The following is a 24,600-nucleotide window of genomic DNA, read 5'->3' on the forward strand; positions in this document are numbered from 1 at the left end:
CCTTGTCTTGGTTTTGTTGGGGCGCACCGGGGAATCTTATCGTGAAAAGGAACGGTGCCTTCTAATCCTAGTAACATCCATTACTGGCGTTTGCAGAGAGACTGGACAAAGCGAAAGTAAACAAGAGGATGGGCCCATGATGTTCCCAGGAAGACACCTCCTTGACTTGGGTCTACGAAAACCGAAAACTGGAGCAAGCAAACCACCTGTATACATGCATAGAATGTAGACTATGAGAGAAAACGTGGTACATGTTCGGTTGAGATAATTCATTTCTCACTCATTTCCACTAGAAAATTTACACAATTAACGTTGAATTAGAAATGCTTTGAACTCAGACAATCATGTAAACAATTCTTTTCGGAAATACATGTAGTTATTTATTGGGTTTTTTTTATTCATGTCTTGTTTAGTCATCATTTGAGTTTCATCTTCTTTTCGCTTTTAAGTAGAGGCGCATGTATCCGAAGCTGAAGGTCTTGCCTCATGTAAATCTAATCTTTCCAAGCTATCCAAATGGGTTTTCGGCAACTCGTCAAACTTTTGCCGATATTTTACAGCATAAACTCAACCATGGTGAAGAGTGTCTTCAATGTGCTACAAAGTCTTTAATTCACTGGGTGAACGATATTCAGGGTTCAAAACTTGAACTGTAAAGACTGGAAAAACCGTGTGAACAAGTATCGAAGGTTAATCCGCACGAAACAAATATAAATACCATTGAAACTGTAGCTTCGTCCGGTTAGGTTTCATGCATGAAACGAGGTAGCGCAAAGCTGAGTGTTACCGACACGCTGCGATTGAAATCAGATCATTTAGCGGTGTTTGCTCAAACGTCTTAACTAACGCTGTTCGTTTTTGTTCTTTTCTCACGCAGCGTTGGACACGGACAATGCCACCGTGAAGAAACAAGTTTTCGAGCTCCTCTCCGCTTTATGCATGTACAATGCGGAGGGGTACAATAGGGCTATCGATGCACTAGACCATTACAAGGTAAGGACACCCAAATGTTGATGTCTGGTTGCTGAATCTGCTGCCATTTTGGTCACGTCCCCGAACTGCTTCTAAGGAGAAACTGCAGTGTGGTGGCGTGCACCAGCCTAAAATGTATTCATTCCATCCGTGACGGTCTCACCTCGTCGCCTCCTTGCAAGCTTTGTTAACAATCCTTGACGTCATTCATTGGTAATTATCAGCGTGAAACTCTACGTCCAGACTAGCTTTTGTATATAAAGAATTGGTAAAAATGTACCTCAAAATTGAGTTACACCAAACGAAAAATTTTACAAATGGACGGCTCACCCACGCCTGAATGAAATGTGCGACCGCCTTGTTAATGCATGGGTCCCTTGCTCGGTGGTGAATGTAACGGTTGAAAGCATGCGTATAGCGTGTTGACGCTATCACTATACAAGGAACATTGGACTGGCTGATGGATATGCCATATAGAGATATGTGTGCTGTTGTATGTTTTCGAAATGTCGAGTTGTGTATGCAGAAGTCGTCTTAAATATTTGCGCACAGATGTGATGACCTGGCAAGTTGGCAACTGAGGTGTGACGTCGGGGGGGGGCGTGAAGGTATAAAATAGTTTCTGGGGCTCAGTATGTACATGAACTAGCAGTAGCCCGTGTGTAGTTTATGTTCATTTTCAGATTTGTAACCGGGGAAGGCACCTGGGTGGACGGGCACTGAAGGGGGGGGGGCGCGCTTGGACTGGCACATGCCTTCTGTAGTGCGCCACTGCCTAAAATGCCAATACTATTAGCAATAACATGTACATGAAGGTACATGTATAAATCATCCTCTATAAAGGCTGATTTATACATGTACCTTCATGTGCATGTTCCTCAAACCTGAAATGTAAGGGTCAGTGGAAATTACAAATGTAGTGTATTAGACATTAGTTGAAGCTTTGGAATTGGTATTTTTTTGTGTACAGTATGTAAGCAAGCGTGAAACATAATACTGTAAATGGTATAGTTGATATAGTTTTTAGTTAGAATTTGAGACTGTTTAAAAAGAAAGTGATGTGCATAAATGTGACTTTCAGTGAACAACACCTGTTATTGGTGAAAAGATCCGTCCCGGTCGAACTTCCAACCTTTGAACTGTTCGCGTGACTCTGGTTCCGATGAACTCACTTCGATCTGCATGGTGTCCTAAAGTGAATGGATAAATGATGAATTGTAGTTGCAACAGCAGGGCACTTGCACTGTTTGCCACTGGGTTCGTCGGTGTTGTAGGACAGACAGAACCCAAGAAAGATCTTTGTTTTGTTCTGATTCGCGCTTGACAAATGGTGTCTCTCCTCATTTGATCTTCAGGAGGGCCAAGAAGACAAGGTCTTAGACGAGTGTTGTATTGAACTATGACAGAACACTTGTTCAAAGAATTTTGTAGGCAAACATTTGGGAGTGAGAGTCTCAGACATTCTGTACTTTTTTGAGTGGGATTCGCAGAAATGTTGACACACAAGCTCCTTGAGTTCGTCTGGTTCCTAACTGGGCTTTAAGTCAGAAATCGCCTGGTCCGTTATGGTAGCCTGTTGTCTTGATGACCTATTAGGCGGGGTCAACTACACAAATGTCTACAAGCGCACATGTGTGTTTAAGTGCTCTTCAAGTTAGGAACTAGGACAATTTCATAGAACCGCTGAGCGCAGAAATTTGCACAACCAAAAACAAATTGCCCAGCAAAAACGTACTACCAGCTAAAATGTCGACAGTGCGTATCGTATTTTTTGTTTATGGTTCCCAGCTGATGTTCGTTAGCGCAGAAATTATGTCTACAGCAATGTCTGCTTAATGATGTAAACAAGTTTAGTTGTCACTGCACATAGAAGCTGATGATGCCTCTGAACCTGGGCAAAAGTCTGATGACCTCATTTACGGTTAAAAGTGTTCAATGGCTGGAAAGGGAAGCTGCTGACTAGCGATTGTGTGAACTTCCCATAGACACATGTATTACTCACAGTCACAGCTGGCTCATTTGGACACGGCCATAGACCCATGTTACATACGTAAATAGCTCATCCCCTATTTCGACTTTATGTCCCGTACCTTATAGTACGCCACGTTATTACAAGCATGTGTTCTTTATTTTCGTAATTATTTGGACATTGTAGGTATTTTACGTTCGTAACCTGTTTAAACCCCTAGTCCTTGCCTGCGATTTCATGGACTCATCTGCGTACGTTGGCAAATAAATCTGGGCATGATTCGGCAGGTTTTCCCTTGACAAAGTTATTGACGTTGCGTGATCCTGTTTGAGTTTGGGATGTGTAGAGAAGAAATAATACACTAATCGTGACTTGATTGATTGATACCCCCTAAGTAGGTTGTTTGGTTCGATCAACGCGCGGTCAGGACACTTCACCTCTGATGCCAACGTTTTCTTATTTGTGCTCAAAGACCTTTTGACGCACCCGAGTTGCATGGAATTGGTTTACTGTGAAGGGTAGCTACGAAAGTACCTGCAACTTTGCTTGAAATGCTCTCAGATTTATGGCCAGATACATAGTTTAAGAATGCAGAACTGAAACTCGCCGGAAGACTGTGACTATGAGTGGGATTTTCTGCTGAACATGGCAGTACATGTAACTTGTTCATATGTAAGGACCTCGTATACTCGTTCGTGCTGCGGAGGTAAGTTGGGGGACGTTTGTTCTTTATGTATCCGAAGTAACCCTTTTAAAATCACTTCCTGCTTACCTCTGGGACAGACTCGATAGCTGTTTTGTGAATTTGAAAGATCTCCTTTATAAGGTCATGCCCTGAAAACGTGATTGCACTGACCAACAAAGATAAAAGCTGCACACTCTGCCTGGCTCAGTTAAGAATCTGTTCGTTCACATTTCAATTCTGCCAAGCACGACCAAGTAATCGAAGAATGGTAGCTTTGAAACAATTGCCACGAATTCAGGGGAACTCGTGGCTCACATATTTCTTTATTCACGTTCAGTTTGCGGTCTTAAATCTCCTGGAACTTGTTGCTGCTGCGACACATTCCATTTTCCACCTTCTTTTGTTGCCTCACCGTACCACCCCATCACGTTGACAATACAACAGGAATCACACTTGTCATCTCAAACACAATAATCAGAATATAAATCATTTGGTAAATTCCACTAGTTCTAAAGGTAATCGTGCAAATCAGGACTCCTCTTTCAACTTTGAAGTTCCGCAGTTCACTCATATAGTTTTACTTCAGGCGCTATGCTTGTTGTAAAAATAATAGACATTGTATCTGTGACCCCCGTACTATCTCTGCTTTCACTGCAAGAATGTAGTAAAAGATGGCTACAAAAGGAATCGACCGACATTGAGAATGGCGCCGTGCATGTACATGAGAATAGGGTGATGATTATATTGGGCAGAAAGTGTTATGACTTACGAGAGAACAGACATCTTGAGAGGAACCTTAGGGAACCGTGTGTACCCAACTCCCTCCACATTGCAATGGGCTTTGGTCACGTGAGCGAGCATGAGGGTGAAAACCAGGTAAGGTTCTCGATATGAGATAGTCTGGAGCCGGGAAATTAGCGTAAACATTATTGGAGCAGAGGTTATGACTCCATAGAAAAAGAACCCTGATCCACTGTTTATTGGTGTACATATATAGGGATGCTTTATTCGGCTAAGCAAAGTTTAAGTAACAACGAGAAACGGCCTTTGAGAAGTAAGTTCGTGTGAACAGAGGACCGTTCCGACCTGTTCTAGCACATTTGTTGTACTGGGGAAAATAGTCTTTGTGGTTCCAGGACATTTAGAGGAATGTTGTTTTGAATGAGCATTCCATAGTTGGGATTGATGTTTACATGAGAAACTTCGAATTTCTATCTTCTGTCCTCAAAGCTGCACCTGTTGATTTGTCACAAGTAAACGGTAGACCCATGGAGTACCCTTCCATTCACTGTTCCCACCCGTCTCGAATTCTAACCTGGTTTTTGACAAACATCTCGCAGTTTGCCCGTGGAATCAACAAAGACCACCCAGCTTGTTTTCGACAAATTCTTCATCGTTCTGTGCTTTCCAGGTTCTTGATTGGCTGTAAATATTTATTTCCTTGTCAGATTAGATGTCGTATTTGCGTTGGGAGTTTGCAGTGGGTTGTTAAATCAGGTTTTTGCTTGACAAACTCAGAACTGCAATACAATGTCTAATTACACAGAGTCGTATATGCCACAGTAAGGGTTCTGCATGCCTGAGCCCTAGTAGGCCTATAAATTTAACGAAGTGTGTCATATTCTCTTCCTCTATAAAATGTAACTTTTCTTTCACGTAACACCGAGCACTTTTGCAAGCCAAGTGGGTAGGATGTAATTATGGGAGAAACATTCATCTAAGTCTGGACTCATAAAAGCGCACTGAAACTATTGCCCAAGAAATTCTGATAAGTGGGGTATTTGTTTCCTTCCACAGTGCCATTTATTGACCACCTACGACTACACTGTAAAACCTCGGGTGTTAAAATCAACACTTTGGGGGTGTTATCAGAAGACCACACTATAGGGTGTTACTTTAACACTCATGATGTTACTTTGCGCACCTGTAAGTGTTACAGTGCATTAGAAGGTGTTACAAGTAACACCAAATAACATCAAAATTTTAACACCAGTGAAAAGTGTTGGTGTAGTCTTCTGATAACACCGGGGGTGTTAAATTTAACACCCTAGTTTTTGCAGTGTATAGCTATCTATTATCCTTTACATCGCAGAGGTGGTATGCACACATTTGCTCTTCTGAACATGGAAACTTTGTCCGTATTTCCCTTCCTGCGGACCACCACGAACGGAAACTCAAAACTGCAAAAAGGGTTTTTCAGCGTTCAGTTTAAACAGATGTTCGCGGAAAAGTGCACCTTCAAAGTCTCTCAGCATTTGGGTGCACATGAATCTACCTGTAGAAAGACGCATGTTCAACAATGCATGCGCCGCTGAGGACTTGGAATATTTCCTGAACTGCCTTTGGCCGTCAAGTGAAAAAACTCTATGTTGTATACAACTATACAGCTTTGCCTCCTTCCTTCGAAATGAGACCCAAGATCCGCCCTTCGTTGAAACGTTTTGATGGAACTAGGTCACAAAATGACAACTACCTTAATTGCACCGGTGAAGCTTTCAGTGACCTACTGATAGAGCGTAATTCAAACCCGAGAGTTACTTTAATATTATCATAACACCATAACATCGTACCTCTCGTCTGTAAACCTGATGATTGTCAAAATTTGGCTTCAGTTATTATAAGTGATAATCTTTTGTACTAAATTCGGATACCGCCAATTCTTTTTACTTGACTCACTAAATTAGGACAAAGATTTGAAGTTGTATGTTGGAAATTGTGATAGCCCGTGCGCGTTTGCTGACTACTGCATTACATTGTATAAGACCACCGTATTGTAAGGATATCTTTTCTTTTCTCACGGGTGAAATGTAGCATTCTCTCAATATGAACTACTGCGTGACGTCGCATGCAGTACTGGGCGACTATGCAACTTAGTCATGTCTGCTTTACACTCAAGTGGACCTTAAACTAATCGATAGATTAATCAAACATGTAAACAATTGGCAGTCCAAATTGCATATGATAACGCTGAAAACATGTCACCACTGTTGCCAACACCGGCTCTGTAGTGTTAGGTGTACAGGCCAACAAGATGGCCGAGGTCGAGTTGGGCTTATTGGCCTAGCCTCTAGGGGGCATGGTACTTTTGTGTTTCGCAGTGAGGTTGATATTTTGGGCGCTTCCCTTTTTTGCCCCCAACCCAGTTTGAGTTGTCTACAACGAGCTCCCTGGAACAAGGTGGTACGCACGTATTTGAGTGTAGAAATTCACCGGGCATTATGGGCAGATCAATTCCACTTTCTTTATGTTGTCGTTATGAGCTTAAGTACTATGAACCGTACTGCACTTTTTGGAATTTCTTTCAGACTACAAAATGTTGAATTGAATCTGTCTTGCAAACCATACAAACAATTTCCCGCTCTTTTCTTACCTGAGATTAACTTTGCGCACGTAGGCGGGAACACAGAGCTTTGCGCTGGAAGATATGTGTATAAAATCAGTTGCCTCTAGTGAAAAATAGAGGCTTCCGGATACAAGTTCATGACGTTTACAGTTTGGAAATTGGCTCTCTTAGTTACATTAAAGGCACCTGAGCTCTAAGTTATCTTATGGGATAGATAAAGTACACATAGGCCTACTCTTGCCACAGGACGTACATGAACATCTCAGTTATGGCAAAACACCAATGGTGGTTAATTCGTCAGCGTGAAATTTCTCCACTTTGAGACTTTTTAGCTGCAAGTGATATTGAATGCTAAATTTGGACAGATTTATTCACCTAATTTGTGTATAGATATCAACTTTGTCGTGCTTTAAATACATGTTGTACTTTGATGGTAAAATAAGAAGATACCTCTGAAATGGTTTTTGAACTTGATAATGATGCTGTCAGAGCTATATGCAGAGAGAGTACGGCAACTTAATTCAGACTTTTGAACTGAAATGGCTGTTTTGTTGTTGTAATTGTCCATGTGCACTGACGTACAGTCCACCATTTTGGTTCCTACAATTGAGACACTCGTGTCGCTAGTGTCTCTGTAAATCGGGCTGCATCCGAATCTCTTGTCTAGAGCTAGGTCTAGGTCTTCGCTTCCAATGGAAATGCGTGGAGACGCGCAGACAATAGACCTAGCCGTAGCTCTGGAAGCCCGTTTCGGACACGGCCTAGGTCTGGATGCGGTACGCACACACAGCGCCATCGGTCGTCGGTAGGCTTTACTGTTTACTCGCGCGCCTGGTTTCGGGAACACTTTTGCTGCGTTTGCGTGTGGTCGCTGTATGCAAGGAAGCATGTTCCATGTGTTTAACTGCTTGATCCCAACGCTACGACGACTGAACGAGACAAATTATCCATCAGCAAATATCCTGGCCTCACCCTCTTTCAGTGATGTATATTAAACATGTTCGCACCATGTCCGTAGATGTGCTCCAGAATGGAAACACGTGTGGGAGACATCGCGGTGCTGGTAGTGCTCTTTGAACGTTGCAGTGTCGTTACGTCTGCCCTCCTTTGTCTCGAGCCTCCCTGGAGGGATGTGAATCAGTCTCAAAGGTGATACGCGCATATCGTCTTGTACCAGAAGACACGACAAGGGCGGTGTTTGTATAAACGTTGGTAGAAAATCCGCAATTTTGAGACTTTGGACACTGTCTGGAATTTGAATGTTTTCGCAGCATCACCGACATGTCAGTCATCACGCTGAATGCATGCAGCTGTTCGTAATACAGCGTAACGTTCACGTGCAAACCTGATAATCTGCAATGAGGTAAGATTCCTTCAACATATCTTCCCGTCATGGCAATATCTTAGTATTGCATAAAAAGGCTTAAGTGTTCGCAATTAGATATACACTGTACACGAATAATGTGAAAAATCATAAAATTACGACGTTACACCAGATGAATTGAATTCAGCTGCTAGATCAATCAAAACGGTCACCAGGTCCGCCGTTTATTTCATCATAGCAACCAGTTGCCAAATAATAACTTGCTTAGAAACTCATTATTCCATTCTTATTACTTTAATTTTTTTTAGCAAAGTGCAAGGAACCATTATGGATTACAGGCATATCACTTTCATATATCAAACAAAATAATATTCATTTGTTTAATGCATTTATTCTTCGAAGATATTTATGTACCCTGTTGTCTAGGTAAATATATAAACATGGATAATTTTCATTAGGCGCATTTTAACTGTGCTTAGATTACCATTCATGCTGTGTTCACGCTCTTTGTATATCAGAAGTATTCCAATCTATTGTTCAACACAAATGGATGACCAAAACAATGGGTAATAAATCACCTCTTTTTGCCTGTTGTGTGTGATTTCTGAAATCTTAAAATAGAACTCAACTTTAGCAGTTACAACTGGACAAAAATAAAGAAAATATGCTTCCATCTTGGTTTATTCACGCAACGCTGGGGAGAATTTTCCAAGTCAGTTATTTCATAAAGTATATGCCATGGTTCTCTTACTTCAACGAGGCTTGTGGAAGTGGCCCATTCTACATAGCTTCAATTGTGCATTTTGGGCTAAACCTTGTGGAAGAAACAAGCCTGAGCCATGGAGGTAGAATATTTGCCATATGGCAAGGTTTCCCTGTATATATTTTCACATGGTATTTCGATCTGGTAGCTCTCCCTTCTCATGTTATCTGAGGCTGGCAGACAAAAAGGATTCAATTACAGCGAAAGCCCCGCAAAACCTAGAATGCTGGTTAAACACAATTATATGCTAGAGTCTCGTCCAACGCCGTCGTCTGATAGGAGATAGGGAATAAGCTGTGTACTTTGCCATGCATTATGCAGTTGTGGCCGGCGGGTACAGACCAAGGAAGTTCTGGAGATGTAGGCTACACCACCTGGCAGAAGTGTTGATTAATACGGTAACATAACGGAGACCAAAGAATATCAGAGGGTGGGCATGCTTAGATAAATATTAAAAAACATGTATGTAGCTCACTTCTTGAGCAAAAGCTCTAGTGACAACGTTTAGGTTTAACAAAGCTTGGCTTAATGAGACAAGTATTTAGAAAAAATATCTTCATTTTATTAGATTAAAGCCGCTAGGTTTTGAAATACCATGACACTTCATTAGTCTGATTGGATGTGTTGCCGTGCTTTCGTGGAAGACTCTAACTTGTACATTGCAGATGGATTTGGAAACAAGAGTCCAAGAGTCAGAGAAAAACTGCGACGTTTTTGCGGGTCAAGCCTACATAAAACCATAACCACCATTTTATGGCATTTGGGATCAAAATTTAGAACCGGGCAATTTAGGTAATTGAACCTACAACTCAGCAACACCTCGGAAAGCGAACCACACCGTCACAAGAACATTTATGCGTGTATTTATTTTATGTTTAATTCAGGAGCTGATATTTTCCCGCCAAAACATGACAAATGGCCACTAGAACATCTGTTGTTTTCAAAACAGGGCCAGGCAAGATTAGCACAATCCCCAGAATGCACGTCCTCATTGATCACAATAAAATCCGTGAAACTAATGCATAGGCCTAATCATCCTCGATCCCGTTTGTGGCAAGAGTCGATTTCCCATCACCAACAGAAGCTTCCTGTCGTGGAAAGCAAACTTTGGTAGAAAATAAATGAACTGTAATATTTAAAAAAAAAAGGCAAACATTTATGGTCTTTGAAAAATTGTATCTGCTTAGGCCTAAAGCTTTCGGCGTCCATATTCTAATAGTTCAATGGTACATTACAACCAGATGTCATGTGTTGTCTTTGATGTAAATGCATCTCTCCATAGATCCACACCTAATGTTGTGAATATAGGCAAAACTTCCGTGGCATTAGAAGTGCAGTGGATCGTGTTATCTTGTTTGTTTGCCCTGTTTCCAGCCTCTTCTCTTTTGTTGTTTTTAACACGAGCGTATACCCAGCGTGGGTGACCAGAGAATGTGGACATTTTGACATGGGCCTAACTGCATTCAGATCTATACATTTAATTACATTGTTGAACTTTGATGCTGTGCGCCGAATTTTACTATGACTGACTCTGCAGTGTTCTTTGCCATCAGTGACGTCAGTTTCATGGTGCTTGTGGTTATGATAATGTACTTGGGGATGATAGTGGTGGTAGGTAAGTGCCCCGTAGAGGAGTAGACAACAGTTTTTAAACCAATAACTGCCGGTCCCTTCTCTAATTTTAAAATAATTTTAACCTAAATAAGCCGAATACCTTGCAAACGTGCAGTTGATGATCGCAAGATGAAGGGGCCAATGTTTCCATGGTACATTATTATATATCGTCCTGGTTATTCACGTATGTGGAATTCACCAGCAGTCACATGTATTTCGTGTACCAGTGCATGTTTTTCAGATCTGCATAAATTGCGCACTCAGATGAGTAACAGCTCAGATGAGGTAGGGAGATAAGATAACCCATAAACCCTATTTCCAGCTACAAACCAGCTGAGTGACAAGAGAAGGATTTATGTGAACCTCAAAAGCGCACAACGACAGCACAAGTGCGTTTGGCTCCAAATGTAATGCAACGCAGGTTTGGCCCAGTTCTTAAGGCTAATCCAACGATGTTTCACTGACATTCCCGATGGCCCCATTTAATGGCGGAAAGCATTGTGATGTTTTTTTTTGTGTAGATCGACTGTCATGGATCAGCGGCTCCCGTACAGTAGTCGTCACAACCCTTACCACCATAGGTGGAAGTCACTTGGAGTATACTGGTGATAGAATTACCATGGCCATCGGATCTGTCTGCAGACGATGGCCCCAGTGGCCCCTTTAATGGCGGAAAGCGTTGTGACGGTTTTGTACGGATCGACTGTCATGGGTCTGCGGCTCCCTACATACAATAACTACCGTAATGCTGATTGCGATTGGCGGGGGTCACAGCCAGTTATTGGTCATAGCGTTATCGTTGTTAACGGATTCATCTGCAAGTTCTCTGGACGGCATCCGTGAACTCAATCACTTAGATGTAGACTCGATTCCAATAAAATTAGACAAATTACAACAGATTTATGATACGCGTGTAATGAACGGGTATGATTCTCTTGGCAATTCTAAGAACACCCAGGTCAGATCGGCTCTCCTGTTATCCAGAGTCCGATCATGCAGACCGAGACATGGTTCAAAACGTGTGAGCCGTTTTCTTTAGAGTGCTGATTTACATTCCACACATTCATCTTCGTGTTTAACTCCTGTTAAAGTACATCAAGAAAGCGCCATTATTGCAAGCTCTCATCCCGCGTCTCTCAGGATCACTCCCAGACATTCATATTTTCTGTAATCATTTATTGGCGTTTGTTGTGCTGCTAATCCATGTTTGCTGACACCCGGTGTTGGTTCAATCGTCCTTCATTTCGTGATTAAGGTAGATGGTCAGTGGTTCCATTTTCCTCCCCCTTACCGTGGTCAATGTTAACAGTTTTTAGTAGGTAAAGGAGGGTAAATTTGAGCAATTGCGATGTTAATTTAACAACCTTCAGTAACTACGTTTAGGACCATAATAAGATCAGTATAGCCCTTGTGTTATGCAAACCAATACAGTTGAAGTTAACCTTTCAGTTTTGTGCAGTGTATTTGGGGATGTTGTTCATAACATGCGTTCTTCAATTATCCTTGATAGAAGAGTTAGCACGATGAATTTCCCGGTATATGCTTCAAGTATTATTGATATCTGTTTCTTTGACTTAAGATTAACGGGGCTGTGGATGAATCGTCCCCCCCCCCTACATCTGCTCTTCCTGCTAACACCGATAGCTCGACAAGTGTAGTGTCAGAATGGCAAGCCACGTGATTTGTCCGCGTTGGTGCTCTTGCTGCACTTAACGCCACCAGTCTTTCATAACTAAAATGGCGAACGAGTCATGGTCGCAAATGCATTTATTCTGTGCATTTTGTATACGCTTTCCTGCAACTTACCCCATGGTCACAGCATTGTGCGCTTTTTGTTTAACAATCTGTAGTCACATTTTGTTTGTCAATCCTGACTTCGAGTTTTCGAGCAAGACATCTACCACACGGATTAACACAGCAACATATCGTGAAAGACAAGGGAAAACTGTTTGCGGATATTGATAGTACAAAGGAAATAACTGTAAAAACTTTTTTTATTTAAAAATTGAAGACCAAACCAAGATTTTTCTCATACATATAAATTATTTGTCACAGGAATTTAGGAAACCAATTTCTTTTTTGAATGACCAAAAAAACAATCTCTCAAGCTTACGCAAGGTTCAATCGAAACTCCATTATGTATGTATGTTTTTTTTTTGTCGTTCATTCAGAAATTACTGTTTCCTTTTCTTATTTCTGTTATTCAAAGAAATGCAATGATTGGAACGGGTTAAACCCAGAATTTAATTATCTTACCCCTGGCCCTGTTTGTGTAACCTTTACTTTGGAAAATCAAAATAATACATGCTTGGACTTCTTGCAACGAACCAACGAAGTGTCCATAATTGTCAGTCCACTGAAAAAATGACCCAAGAACGGCTTTTATTCGGGTAACCGTTTATTTAAGTGAAAATATTGTTTTCTTAAACAATACATCTGGTTTCAGGCTGGCCAGCGTATTACGTCCGCCGAAATTCACATCAGTTTTGCAATTAAAGGAGTGCCATTCAGAACAACTTGTGCGAAGACAAATTGGGCACTTGGCAGTATTTTTGTGGTTTTTCAAACTTTTATCTGGTTTCTTTTTTAGTGGGTCTTTACCTGGTACAAAAGATTCTAAAAGCCGAAACGGACTAAAAATGAATGGATCAAATGGATGTAAGATGACCCAACCGACATTAACATCAACCAAACCAAAAACCACCAAACTGTTATTCTAGGTAAGACCAGAATAGCAAGATGGAGGCGAACTGATCATTGCACCGCGTACAAGATCGGGCGAAAATGAGATAATTGCTCAACTTCCTGTTGGATTAACCTTTAGAAGGAAGCAATTTATCATTTTTTTCCTCTCTAGAAACGATAAATAAAGTTTGAGCGAGAGATCTGTTGAAGCGCCTCCCAGTCGCCATGTTATACTCCATTTGGAATGTCACCTTTGGGGACCGGTGGAGTCCATTGTCCGAAATCTGGGGAGTGACAGAAAGGCCCAAGGGCGGTGAATAGTTCATCAATAATGGCGAGTGCGGGAAAGGAATTTATCACTAACGTGCGCTACAACTTCGCGCGCATTATCTGCCTTGGAACTATAGCCTGCTGTATCAGGGTGGCGCCACTAAATTTAGTACATGTGCTATTACATGAACAACAATATATATATCGTTCTATCATAGCGGACAGCGAACAAAACGTGGCAATTATCAATCACTACAAAAAGATATATAACACAAATCGTGAATTTTTGTTTTAACTTAGTGAAGTTTAAACAAATTAAGAACTTGGAATCTTGCAAATTCCCGGTGCTGTGCAAACCACTTTGAATTTATTGCTTCAGTTTATTCTTTGGCATCTTTTGAAACAGTTCCGAGCAGACGGACTGCATTTCCTCTGTCATACTTGCTTCTTTTTTATTGTGTTGGTTTCCCAGCGCACAATTCACTCTTGCCGATGGATTCAAATCAACTTCTGGCGAAGCAAGAATGGAAAACAGGGTATCTGTAGTTCAAAGTTTATGCCAAGTTCAAGGACCGATTATCATTACTCCTGCTGCCTTGGAATTCTTGTCGTTCTGTTTGCTTTTGATGTAGAACGGCAAAATTCGACTCGCTGCTCTTTGGTAAAGTCAAACGCATTTTCTGCCATCCTGGCTCCAATCAGCGCAGCGAGGCGAGAGTAACGAAGGCCGGCCCGTTAAATCTAGGCTTCCTTCATGTGTGAATTCCTGAAGCTGGAATCTAGAATCTGTAACTAGAATCCGCTGAAAATAGCTTAATTTTTTCCGGCGATTTTTGAAAGCCTGCAGAAATTGCAAGTTTGCTAAGGTGCGCGGATAGCAAACCTGCAGAGAAAGTTGGTAGTTTCAGCGAAAGCGCTGTTGCAGAATCGTTTACCTTTTGGTTGAATTGGAGGATGTCCTGTATTCAGGAGCTTGTTACTATCAAGTCAGTAAAATCAATGGTGTCCGTGTCTCGCGCACCTGTTTCGTAGAGCTTGTTGTTGCGGTCTTTAAAAATGGCCCCTTTTATGGCAAAGCCAATCAGAAAATTCCAGCGTTTGTATCGGTGCTAGGAAGAAGAGACATGCATCTTATTAAATCTGAGTCTTTATGGTCTTAGCCAGTGGAGCAGCCTTGCCCATTTGTGTTGTACTATTCTTCTTCCAACGAATGATTCATGGCAGTAGTTGGAACTCTATTTGTTCATATCTTTAAATAGGGTCATCATGAAGCCATATGCAGTGCAGAAAATAACCTGGCTAGGATTATGTTCTTACTCAGCTTTATTAATCCAACAGTGAAGTATAACGTTGTTTGTCGCAGGTTTATTGAGGTGGAAGGAAATCGAGCTGTTGGAGTGTTAGGTGTTCCCAGTCTACCTAATGGTGGCCAACTCGATTATGTTATTAAGAAGTCAGCAGGTTTATTTTTGTGGTGTGTCTGGATTGAATGCACTTTTGAGCAGCTAATCAGTCTGGTGGTTTACACAGTAACACCGCGTAAAATGATGCGGGTTATTTACCAGGGAAGAGCACATAATTGCCTTTAGGTTCCGATATGGTTTGCAAATCATATCTCGATCAGGGGAGTTATTTGAGGGAAGCATTCAAGCCCCAAGCGCCCCGGGCATTGAGCCTCCTCGTTCCTGCCTCATGAAGGGGCTAACGAGATTATGCACGCTTTCTACCCTCAGATCTGTGGTCCATCTTTTCGCCAATTAATTCAGACTTTCCCCCATTATTTCCTGAAGAAACAGAACCCCGATACCCTGGGACTGTAATATTCTTAGTAAATTGCCATTGTGTCTCGGGAGTCAGTGGTTTTTCGAAGAATTTCATCGAACTAATTATTTAAATTGCTCTTTCGTTGCTTGATATATGAATCATATATTTCACTTAATATAAATAACGCGACACCATACATCGCTAATTTCTCACCAAAATCAGCAGCAATTGTTATTTAGTAACCTTTTCGTGCGAATATTTTCTACAGTGGAAGGAATTCGAGGAAAATGACATTATTCTTATGCCATACCTACGAATACACATTTAACACAGAATTTAACATAGGAAATGCCCTATTACCTAATATTAAATTTTGTTTGTCCGTCACCATGAATATGGTTAAGATTATTAGAATATTTCCAAACTCAAAAGGAACTAACTGATAAACAATGAAATGGGTATATTTTGATCGATGAATATAACATGAATGAATGGAAATATCTCCCTCTTTGAATCGAAAGCCTACTTAGTTTCTCGGGTTTCATGTCATAACAGCTTTATTCTTTCGAAATGTGAAAGTGAATATTAGTCTTGGACTGGTTAAAAATGTTACCGAGTCTGCTGACTTGACAAGTTGACAGACTGGCAAGAATTAGGTTACCGTCGTGTCTTGATGGCGTTCGGCGTTACGCCATCAAGACATGCATTTTGGCTTTATTGGAAGCATATAATTCTTGAATCAAGACAACCACGCTGATGTGTCCATAGAGACATTTCCTCTTCAATTTCCCGTGTTGTCACTCTAGCCATTCTCTGTAAGCTTGGAAGATGGTAAACTGGATGTCTGAATAAGCGTTAGTTACAATCTGGCTGGTGGAAATTCTCAGTAGAACACAAAGCACATTTTAGAACGTAACGTTGTAGCTGAAATTCTCTATGGGTATTGGATTCTACTGCTGCGACTGGAAAAAAATCGCTTAATGGTAAAATGAACTTTACGTTAATCCATATCCTCTGCCTGGTATCTCAGGCGTGGCCTTCTAAAGCTCATCCAATTATTCAGCAACCACTCTAGGTTCGTTATTAATGTTTACATCTGTTCTGACTTCTATATACACAATATTGATCTGTTGTAAACTGCGTTGTAAATTGTAAACTGCATCTTAAAGTTTTGATTGGCCTTTGTTCGTGCACCCTGTACCTCTCAATTGCATGTTATAAAGCTCTTCTTTTCACAAAGTTAATTAATGATACCAATAGGGGAGTGTACACTTCATCATTAAGGACAGCTGACAAATTTAGTTTAGGGCCTACATTATTGACATTAACATGGTTTTCTTTTATGGACATCTTGTCAATAATAAGTTTAGATTACTTTAATTGATAGAAAAATTTACACAGTTCATTTTCTTTCCTTATCGCTTTGTAAGAGCTGAATAAAATAGGTTAGAATATTGGTCAATCTTGAAATGTCTCATAACTTAACATACAGTCCATGTGGCTCCGCATTGTGCATATAGTGAAAAGTGCTCCGTGCTGACGTCACATGCTGTTGCACATTCGCAACCTTTGGGGCCATCGCACCCCGATAGCAACATAGCAGAACGTGTCACAATTATTTGTGTCTTCTGAAGCTTGCCCTTGGTTCTGTCATCCCAAGATTGGAGATGGCCAAACTGGTTACGATGAGATTCTCGATAAGAATTAAACTTAAGTCCTTCATACCCGTGCTAATTTCAACATTTCCAAGTGTGAGATATTTTGAAGTAGTTGATTTCCCAAAACCACTTTCCGATTTTGAACGGACGAAAGGCTTTTCACTTCATCTGCAATAAAAGTAGGAACAGAAGCTTTCAATTCAGGTTACACGATTCAAAATTGTGATGAAACGTAGCTCTGCTGAAATAGTTGAATTATGGGGAGATTGTAGTCATATCCCGACCATCTTGAATTGAAAGTGCGGTTTTTAGTTTTTGGGACCTGAGAGGGCAAATTATAGCAAAGAAACCGAAGTTCATTACAAACTCGTAACAGTTTACATTGAGAATAATTTCTATTTTAATAAATTTTTATGAACTATATTTAAATGCTTTAAGCCACATAAAAAACTGGAAGCAAGGCTTGGAACCCAAAGTAGTCTGGCACTACCCCATTTAACAGATTGCATTAAATATGATAGAGTCAGGGGACGAGATCGAAAATGGCTATCCCGTGAATAAATTCTATTACAAACATACAATTTAATGGGAGGCGGAACAATCAGTCTAACATCCAACTCAGTTGAGTGCCAAAATTATACGAATGCATATGTTGAAAGGTAAATTTGACACCGAATTTCATTAATAGGCCTACACATGCTTGTATTACCTTTGACGCGCATCACCGCCGGAACCATTTTGCTGCGTGTCCACTGGAAACTGAACAGATGGCGTAACCTGCTAAACGTAGCTGTTATGACTCAGAAACTTAATATTTATCAGAAAATATTAGGTAGTCCTGTCAAGGGACTTGTCTGCGTTTTGAAGTATAATGAGCTTGTGACTCAGCCTTTTCCAACGTGGTAATTTCAAAATTGGAATCGTCTCATGCTGGGTATGTGCATGACGGTTCACTGGATAAAAGGTACCGTTGGAATATTGCGGTATTTTAACGGGATTTGCCAAAGTTTATTTACTGAAAAAAACCACTGTATTCGCTGATTCATACTAGCAACCTCAGAGTGCAGACATATGGCTCAGGGAGAATTAATTTGATTTTTAAGGCTGTATTCATAAAATCGACACCAAGGGGGTGGTTGAAATTGACACTTGCATACGCAGTAAACAGAGCATGTGGGTTGCCATATTTAACATACCATTCTATTATGTTACTTTCAAGTTTTTGCACATGCACATATTTCGCTGTCGTTGTTGATCAATTACAGGCCGCAAGTAAAACACATTGATATTAATCAGTGATTAATATCACATTTTGGCCAGTCGCAACTAAGTCGCCATGTTTTGGTCACGAGGCAAATTATCTGGGGCTTTCGTCACGATCGTCCATTTCCGAGATTGTATTCTCGTGGGTCCCATCTTGTGTGATTACCTCGACAGAACATCACTCATGTCACGTGTTACTTTGTCATTTTGTTATGATTCACTAGTAATTAAAGGTAATGAACGTGGTTTGGGGATTATTAATAGACTAGGGTAACTGCCCCCCATACGATATATGTAAATTGGTCACTTTTTACTATTCTAACTTGGATTTTGATAACTGAAGCAAAATGAACTGGTCCCTTTCACAATCAAAGTTTTCCGTACAATTCATTAATTATTATGAGGCGCTTTAAAATTCTTGCTAATAGGTACCCAATCATCGACGTAAATATCACCGTATTGTTCACAAGAATCGTAGTACTGCATGAATAGCGAGTCGTGGGTAGAATTGTACTGCGCATTCGTTTCAATGCATTACTGGACAGAGCACGCGTGTGTCAACAACATGTGACCTACATAGCTTAATTAATATCTGTTCACTTTTTGTATCAGGAAGTTCATTTGGTCTGTTTAGGAGGAAATGACAAGATTTGTCATTTTTTCCTGTTTTGTTTTTCTTTATTGGGAGGCGATGCTTTACGTTTCTGTTGCCGGGTTTTTCGAGCGGCATTTGGACTTTCCAGACCAACTATCACAACCGACGAGTTAATCATGCTCCCCTCGAGTGCGGGTGTCTAATGTAAACCAGTAAGATCAAGGTCATCAAGGCTACCTGGTCTCTTGACCACTTCACCAAAAAAAACATTTTACTTGCTGACCTTGGCAATGACAAAATCCCCTGATACAAACGAGAGGATGCTAAATCAATGCGGAGACTCGCTGTCTCGTCTCCGGAGCCGCATCACTTGTAATTATCGCCAGCCTCCATGTTATCACAGGAGCCGCGGAGGCCGAGAGGGGGAAGGCGGGAGCAAACAGATGCACGGGATGCTGCAGATGAGTCGGGTTATCCTATTGTGTGATCTGGCTACAGCAGTATGCAGAAATTCAATTAAGCTTTCCCTGTAGAGAAGACGCATCTGAATCCTTTTGACCTGAAACTGGTCTTGGCTGTGCCGACCTAATAGTGTTCTTACACCTGTCCAGATGATTTTGAGGCAATCTGAGTTCAATATTCAGGCTTTTTTGGTTTTGTTTTTGTCCTCTGCACTCACAAAGTTTAATCGTCTAATCTGCTACTTATACAGTTTTGTTGATATTCTAACTGATCTTATGATCTCAACCGATTCACGTTTAATACAGTTCTAAATAACCATTTCACCAAAAAGGGGGCCTTAAACCTTAAAGAGCCGGGCTGGGATTTTTTCAGGAGTTAACCCTTCACAAGTTTTTGGAGAAACTCCTTGCAGTCAGTTTGACACCATTTTTGCAAAAATCCAACATAACGTTCTCGCGCAGTGCGTATTTTCCCGAGACGGGCCCGCCAAAAATGTATATGGTTTTCACTGCGGTGTTCAATACACATGTAACTGCACGCATTTAGCCATGAACTTCAAATGACCATAAAAGCATAATCGTACGTTTGATTGAGTTGAAGTTTTACATTTGTAATGATATAAAGTGTCTGCACATGTACAATAACTTTCATAAAAATCGGATGTGGCACAGCCGGAATCCCCGGACTGTGTGGTGGGCTAAAATAGCCCGGCTCTTTTAGGGTTAAACAAACGCTGGAAATATGCATCCTCCAAACGCATGAAAGAAATGTTTTCATTGTGAAGCATGTATCAGGATCAATCGGAGACCATGTGAAGGAGGTGTTTTCATTGTTAAATATTTTTATCAGGATCGATCTGAGATCATATCTAGGGGGTTGTAAAGTCAAACCCATGGAATAGTTTATACGCAGTATTTAACAAGCGTCATTCAGACAACATAAACTTGTTTTCTCAACTCCCAGTGTTGGGCTTTCTTGGTGTTGTGGTAATGTGCTGTGACAAGCCCTTTTTGTTCAGTTTCCAAGCGAAAGTCTGGCAGCAGACTACTTGGGATGAATACAAGGTGGGCCTTTACATAAACGAAGCTGTGTTAACTTTAAGAGGATTTAGGTGCCGGGTGTATAATGCCAGAAAACCCAGCAGCGCTAATTAAATCATTTGAAAACTGCTCCGATCAAGAGGGTTTGTGTGAAGGGATTTCCTTAGTGGCACATGCGATGCGAATTGTGAAACTCTACATTGACAACTGGTGTCGATACTCCCCAAGACTAACCTAGTTTTATATTCGTGGAGCAAACTTTTTCTTTGCAAAAGCGCTGCGACTTTGTGAAATACGGTGCACTTGGAGCCATTGTATGTGATGGTAATAGGGGACAAGGAAATCAATTCATCGCAAGCTTAGTACACGGAAATTGTGGAATAATATGTGTCATAAGCTGACGAATCGGTTGTGGCCAACACAGTATGCTCTTTTCAGATGTTGAAATACTTTTCCAATGAGGTGAAAACCTCTTATTTTGGCACCACATGTAATGCAATTTTTGCAGATATTCCTGGCCACACCAAGCATATTTTCTTAGCTATCTATACGGAAGCATGATAAGGAACTCGGAACTTGCAAACGTCTATAAGTTAACGATCCATTCTGCATGACGCTGCTCTTAACGAATGCCACATTTATTTTTTAATCTGCAAATTATTGACCCCAAAACTCCTGTTGCTCAGATTCACTAAAGTGGCTTTTCTCACAAAGGTCCAACCGCCACATACTAGGTCGACACAGGAATGCCTGTAAAAAGTAGAGCAACCCCGTGTCAGACAATGCGTCACAATAATTAGTTGACATTTCATGTCGCATCTAATGCCCATGTTTAAATTTTCTTGATAACAGCAAGGTATCGTTAAAATAAGTGCTATTAACATCTGTAATGACAATTAAAAGCCCAGCTGTTACGTTCGTTCTCTGTCAACATAAGGCTAATTAATAATATATAAATCAAAGACAGATACGTATAAAATAAAATAAAATGAAGTGAGATTATCAACAGCAACATCCTTATAGCCACCAAGGCTGAAACCGCAGACTATTTGAGGAAAATACCCCCAATGGCTGCCTGAAATCTGTCTCAGTGCTTTCCCAAGGGTACTGTCTTTTTCAGGGCTCATGGGCCGGGTTTTAAGCACTTCGTGGGAACCTGTCTTTCTTTATCACACGCGCAGGCAACGTGGAGCAAATTTCAGCTTCCCGCAATTATCTTTTTCTGGCATTGGACAAGTGATTTATTTCACTTCAACTAGTTTGATACCCTGTGCCGTTCCCCGTTTCTTTTCAGTCCCCTTTGAATACTTACTGTGCCGTTTTGAACCATTGAAGAATTCAGCCCGCGGGAGGTACAACCGTTGGCCGTGGATTGGTAGAGATGGATTACTGGGGACAAATAGGATATAAATTAAAAAAAAAAGGTTGTGCCAAGTTAATTCCTAACTTACGAATGGTGTTGTTGCTGCAATAACACCACATTTCTTTCTTCACTCAGCCATCTGAAATCTCCCTTTTCTGCTATGCGAGAACGGCTTGCTTTATCAAAGCATGTATTTCTGTGGAGATCTCGGCTTTAATGTTATTGTTCCGGTGTATCTAAATTATTTGATGGGAAACAAAATAGAAACTTGAGAAGTAGACTTGGTCGTTCACTTTATGGTCAGTCAAAAAACTTATGTTTCTCACGAACCCTTTCCCATAGTGTTACGTTTTCAATTTCTGAGCGTTTGAGTTTGCCAAGAAGGTTGTAGATTGGCTTTAGATGTAGCCACCGACAGAATGAGCCGTGCTTGGTATTTAATACGGTGGTATGCATTAAGGTCGCAAGAGCCTTGGGAATAAAAGTCGTCTGCCCTTTGTGGTTGGTTTTTGTTTGTTTGTTTTTCACTTTTTATTCAAGACCTAAAATTCTACGTTGGGTACGAAAATCTAAAAAAATTCGGGTAGTTGCTACGAAAACACTGAATTAGACCAGACATTGGTATGACCAGACAATGCACAGAGGCTGGGCTATGTTGGCCTAGTGGCATTCCTTGTGAATCCGTGACACACTTTGCTCAGTCAGCGGCGCCGTTTGGAGTGTTGTTCTTTGTCATAATGTTTACTCTTTTTAACTGATATTTACGTCAGTTGGAGGGGTGTAAGAGCCCTCCCAAGCAAGCCTAGTGCGACCCTATATCACCCCCTTGGGGTTAAAGCTGGATCAGGAAATATAAGCAGGGGATTAACTACCATTTTGTCCAGCGATTTCTTTCCAGGGGTTTGCCCCAAAAAGAGTTACCTTCGAAATATGAGTGGCATGTCACAGACATTACGTAGATGACACAGGGTTTGGCGGGAAATAATGATCCCCGACATGCACAATGCAACAATAAGCACAGCCTAATCACGTGACATGATCAGATTGATGACACTGCCAAAATTGGGCTCTTATCAGGACCTAGTGTTTGTTTTGTCTGTTCGGTTTTATCTTCTCACAATGGCTCCATTGTGAATCACCTTGTGCTTGATAAAAAAATACTGTTTTGTTGGTGGAAGCTGCTTTTTCATAGTGCACGTTCGTGAGCTGGCTTCAATGTACACGTGTTTGACTTGAAATATAACATTACAGTTTAAAATAAGACTTCAATGCAGTTAATACCCCACGATATACTTCTTGATCGAGATAGCATATTACCTCACGTCACAGCATCACATCAATGAAACCCGAGTTTTCGGCAGATAATGACGGACTAATACCCGCATAACGATCGTCAACACCTCCACAAAGGATGCTGAAAATACCCTGGGGCTCTTGAATTATCCGACCGTTCCAACAAGCAGAGAAGCGTGTGAGAAAAAAAAACAAGGACAGCCGACTTAGAATGTGAAAAAAGAACCTCAAGTGGAGCCGATTGAGGAGATCCAGCGAAAAGGGTGAAAGAAGCAGGGCAGCATCGAGGGGTCTTCCGTCTAGAGACTGTTACCTTAGTTTGGACTCAATCTCAGATGGCAATTAGGTCCAATTGCCTCCACAACTTCTGCAGGACAAACAGAATAGGGCCAATGAGTGGGGGCTTAGCAGTGGATTCTACCGATCTCTGTAGTTTTGGACAAATAGACTTGGATCAATATTATTGACGGGGGTGTTGGTTGTGATCGGGAGCCGTAGAAACACAATACGTCCCTTTCTTTTGGAATTTAATGAGTCCAACCAGTGTGTCTAATGAGACTGGAATAACGGCTCATCGTACAGATTGTTATCCGCAAATGGTCACTTCACACAGTCCCAACCACTTTGGGCAATCTGTTTTTATTATTGGTGAAAAGAATACTGAATGTATGAGTCGGAGTCAGATGGTGCAGCAAGAAAACCAGTTTGCTATGGTTAAGTTAACGGATGTACCTCTGTTGTTCCGCTTGGTTTCCACAGCGGGAGATACCTACATTGGGGAGGGGGTCAGTCGCCTCAAAAGTAAAGTTCGTCGAGCAGCAAATTACGTCCCGCGGCATGTCAGAGCAAGCCATGTTTTGAAAATTCCTAGTCCCCCCCCCAAAAAAAGAACAAAAATATATTAAAATTCCACCTCCCTGCGCCCGGATTATGCCGTGTCCCAAGCAGGGTTCCAGAGCTGGAGCTACGTCTATTTTCAGTACGTGTACTCGCACTCTCTAAATTCAAAAGAGTGAAAACTCGGTCTTTTCGAGAGAAAATTCACTCCCACAGTCGGAAACTAGGGACCATACGTTTCAGAGTAAAATATCTCCAATCGACAAGATCGAGTTTTCACTCGAGTTCCGAGCTCTTGATCACCCGAAAATGCCTTCATCGTTCTTTTATTCACAAGAGGGCGGTCTTCACATCCTTCACAATTTCTAACACTCGGTTTTCGTAAAGCATGTACAGAGCCTTTCCTGCGTTTATATCTTACCCTTCAATTCTGTATCTGTGCCACGGGAGGTATTTAGACGTGTCCTCTTGGGTGTCACATCCAGGGCCCAGGGATGGGTGCGTAGTCAGTATCACAGTGGCATGAACACCAACCCACAATGACAGGAAAAGCCTGACATGTTTACCCAACCCCCACATCCTTTAAAGAGGCCTGGAAGACAACTTGATTGTACACGTACGTACGTGCGACATACATGTACATGTATATGGCAGACATGCGTGATACTGCTTTGGGTCAGCCGACGTTATTCATGTTCTA

The 24,600-nt window shown here is 41.2% G+C and overlaps 1 protein-coding gene and 1 long non-coding RNA gene across 6 annotated transcripts in view; one reads left to right on the forward strand and one right to left on the reverse strand.

The window, feature by feature from the left end:
* Positions 1 to 24,600, forward strand: part of LOC110973168 (uncharacterized) — a 76,982-nt gene that overhangs the window by 17,287 nt on the left and 35,095 nt on the right. For 2 of the 3 annotated variants that reach the window (XM_022223766.2, XM_022223767.2), the window contains one exon: positions 878 to 993. In XM_022223766.2, the coding sequence (XP_022079458.2) occupies positions 878 to 993 (116 nt within the window). Of the gene's footprint in view, positions 1 to 877; positions 994 to 4,445; positions 4,503 to 24,600 lie in introns of those variants that run through there. The other variant, XM_087132476.1, reaches the window with a different exon arrangement.
* Positions 15,284 to 24,532, reverse strand: LOC147799926 (uncharacterized). 3 transcript variants are annotated; one of them, XR_015424528.1, is made up of 6 exons: positions 24,322 to 24,532; positions 23,377 to 23,430; positions 23,088 to 23,203; positions 21,720 to 21,796; positions 17,757 to 21,157; positions 15,284 to 17,215 (listed from the first exon to the last, which is right to left on the reverse strand). It is a non-coding gene; the product is annotated as an uncharacterized LOC147799926 (long non-coding RNA). The 3 variants fall into 3 exon arrangements; XR_015424529.1 differs by lacking the exon at positions 23,377 to 23,430; XR_015424527.1 differs by having other exon boundaries at positions 23,088 to 23,430.

The sequence above is a fragment of the Acanthaster planci genome, linkage group LG02 (genome assembly GCF_054643075.1).
Source record: "Acanthaster planci isolate LZ-2023a linkage group LG02, COTS_SCS, whole genome shotgun sequence".
Classification (NCBI taxonomy): Eukaryota; Metazoa; Echinodermata; class Asteroidea; order Valvatida; family Acanthasteridae; genus Acanthaster; species Acanthaster planci.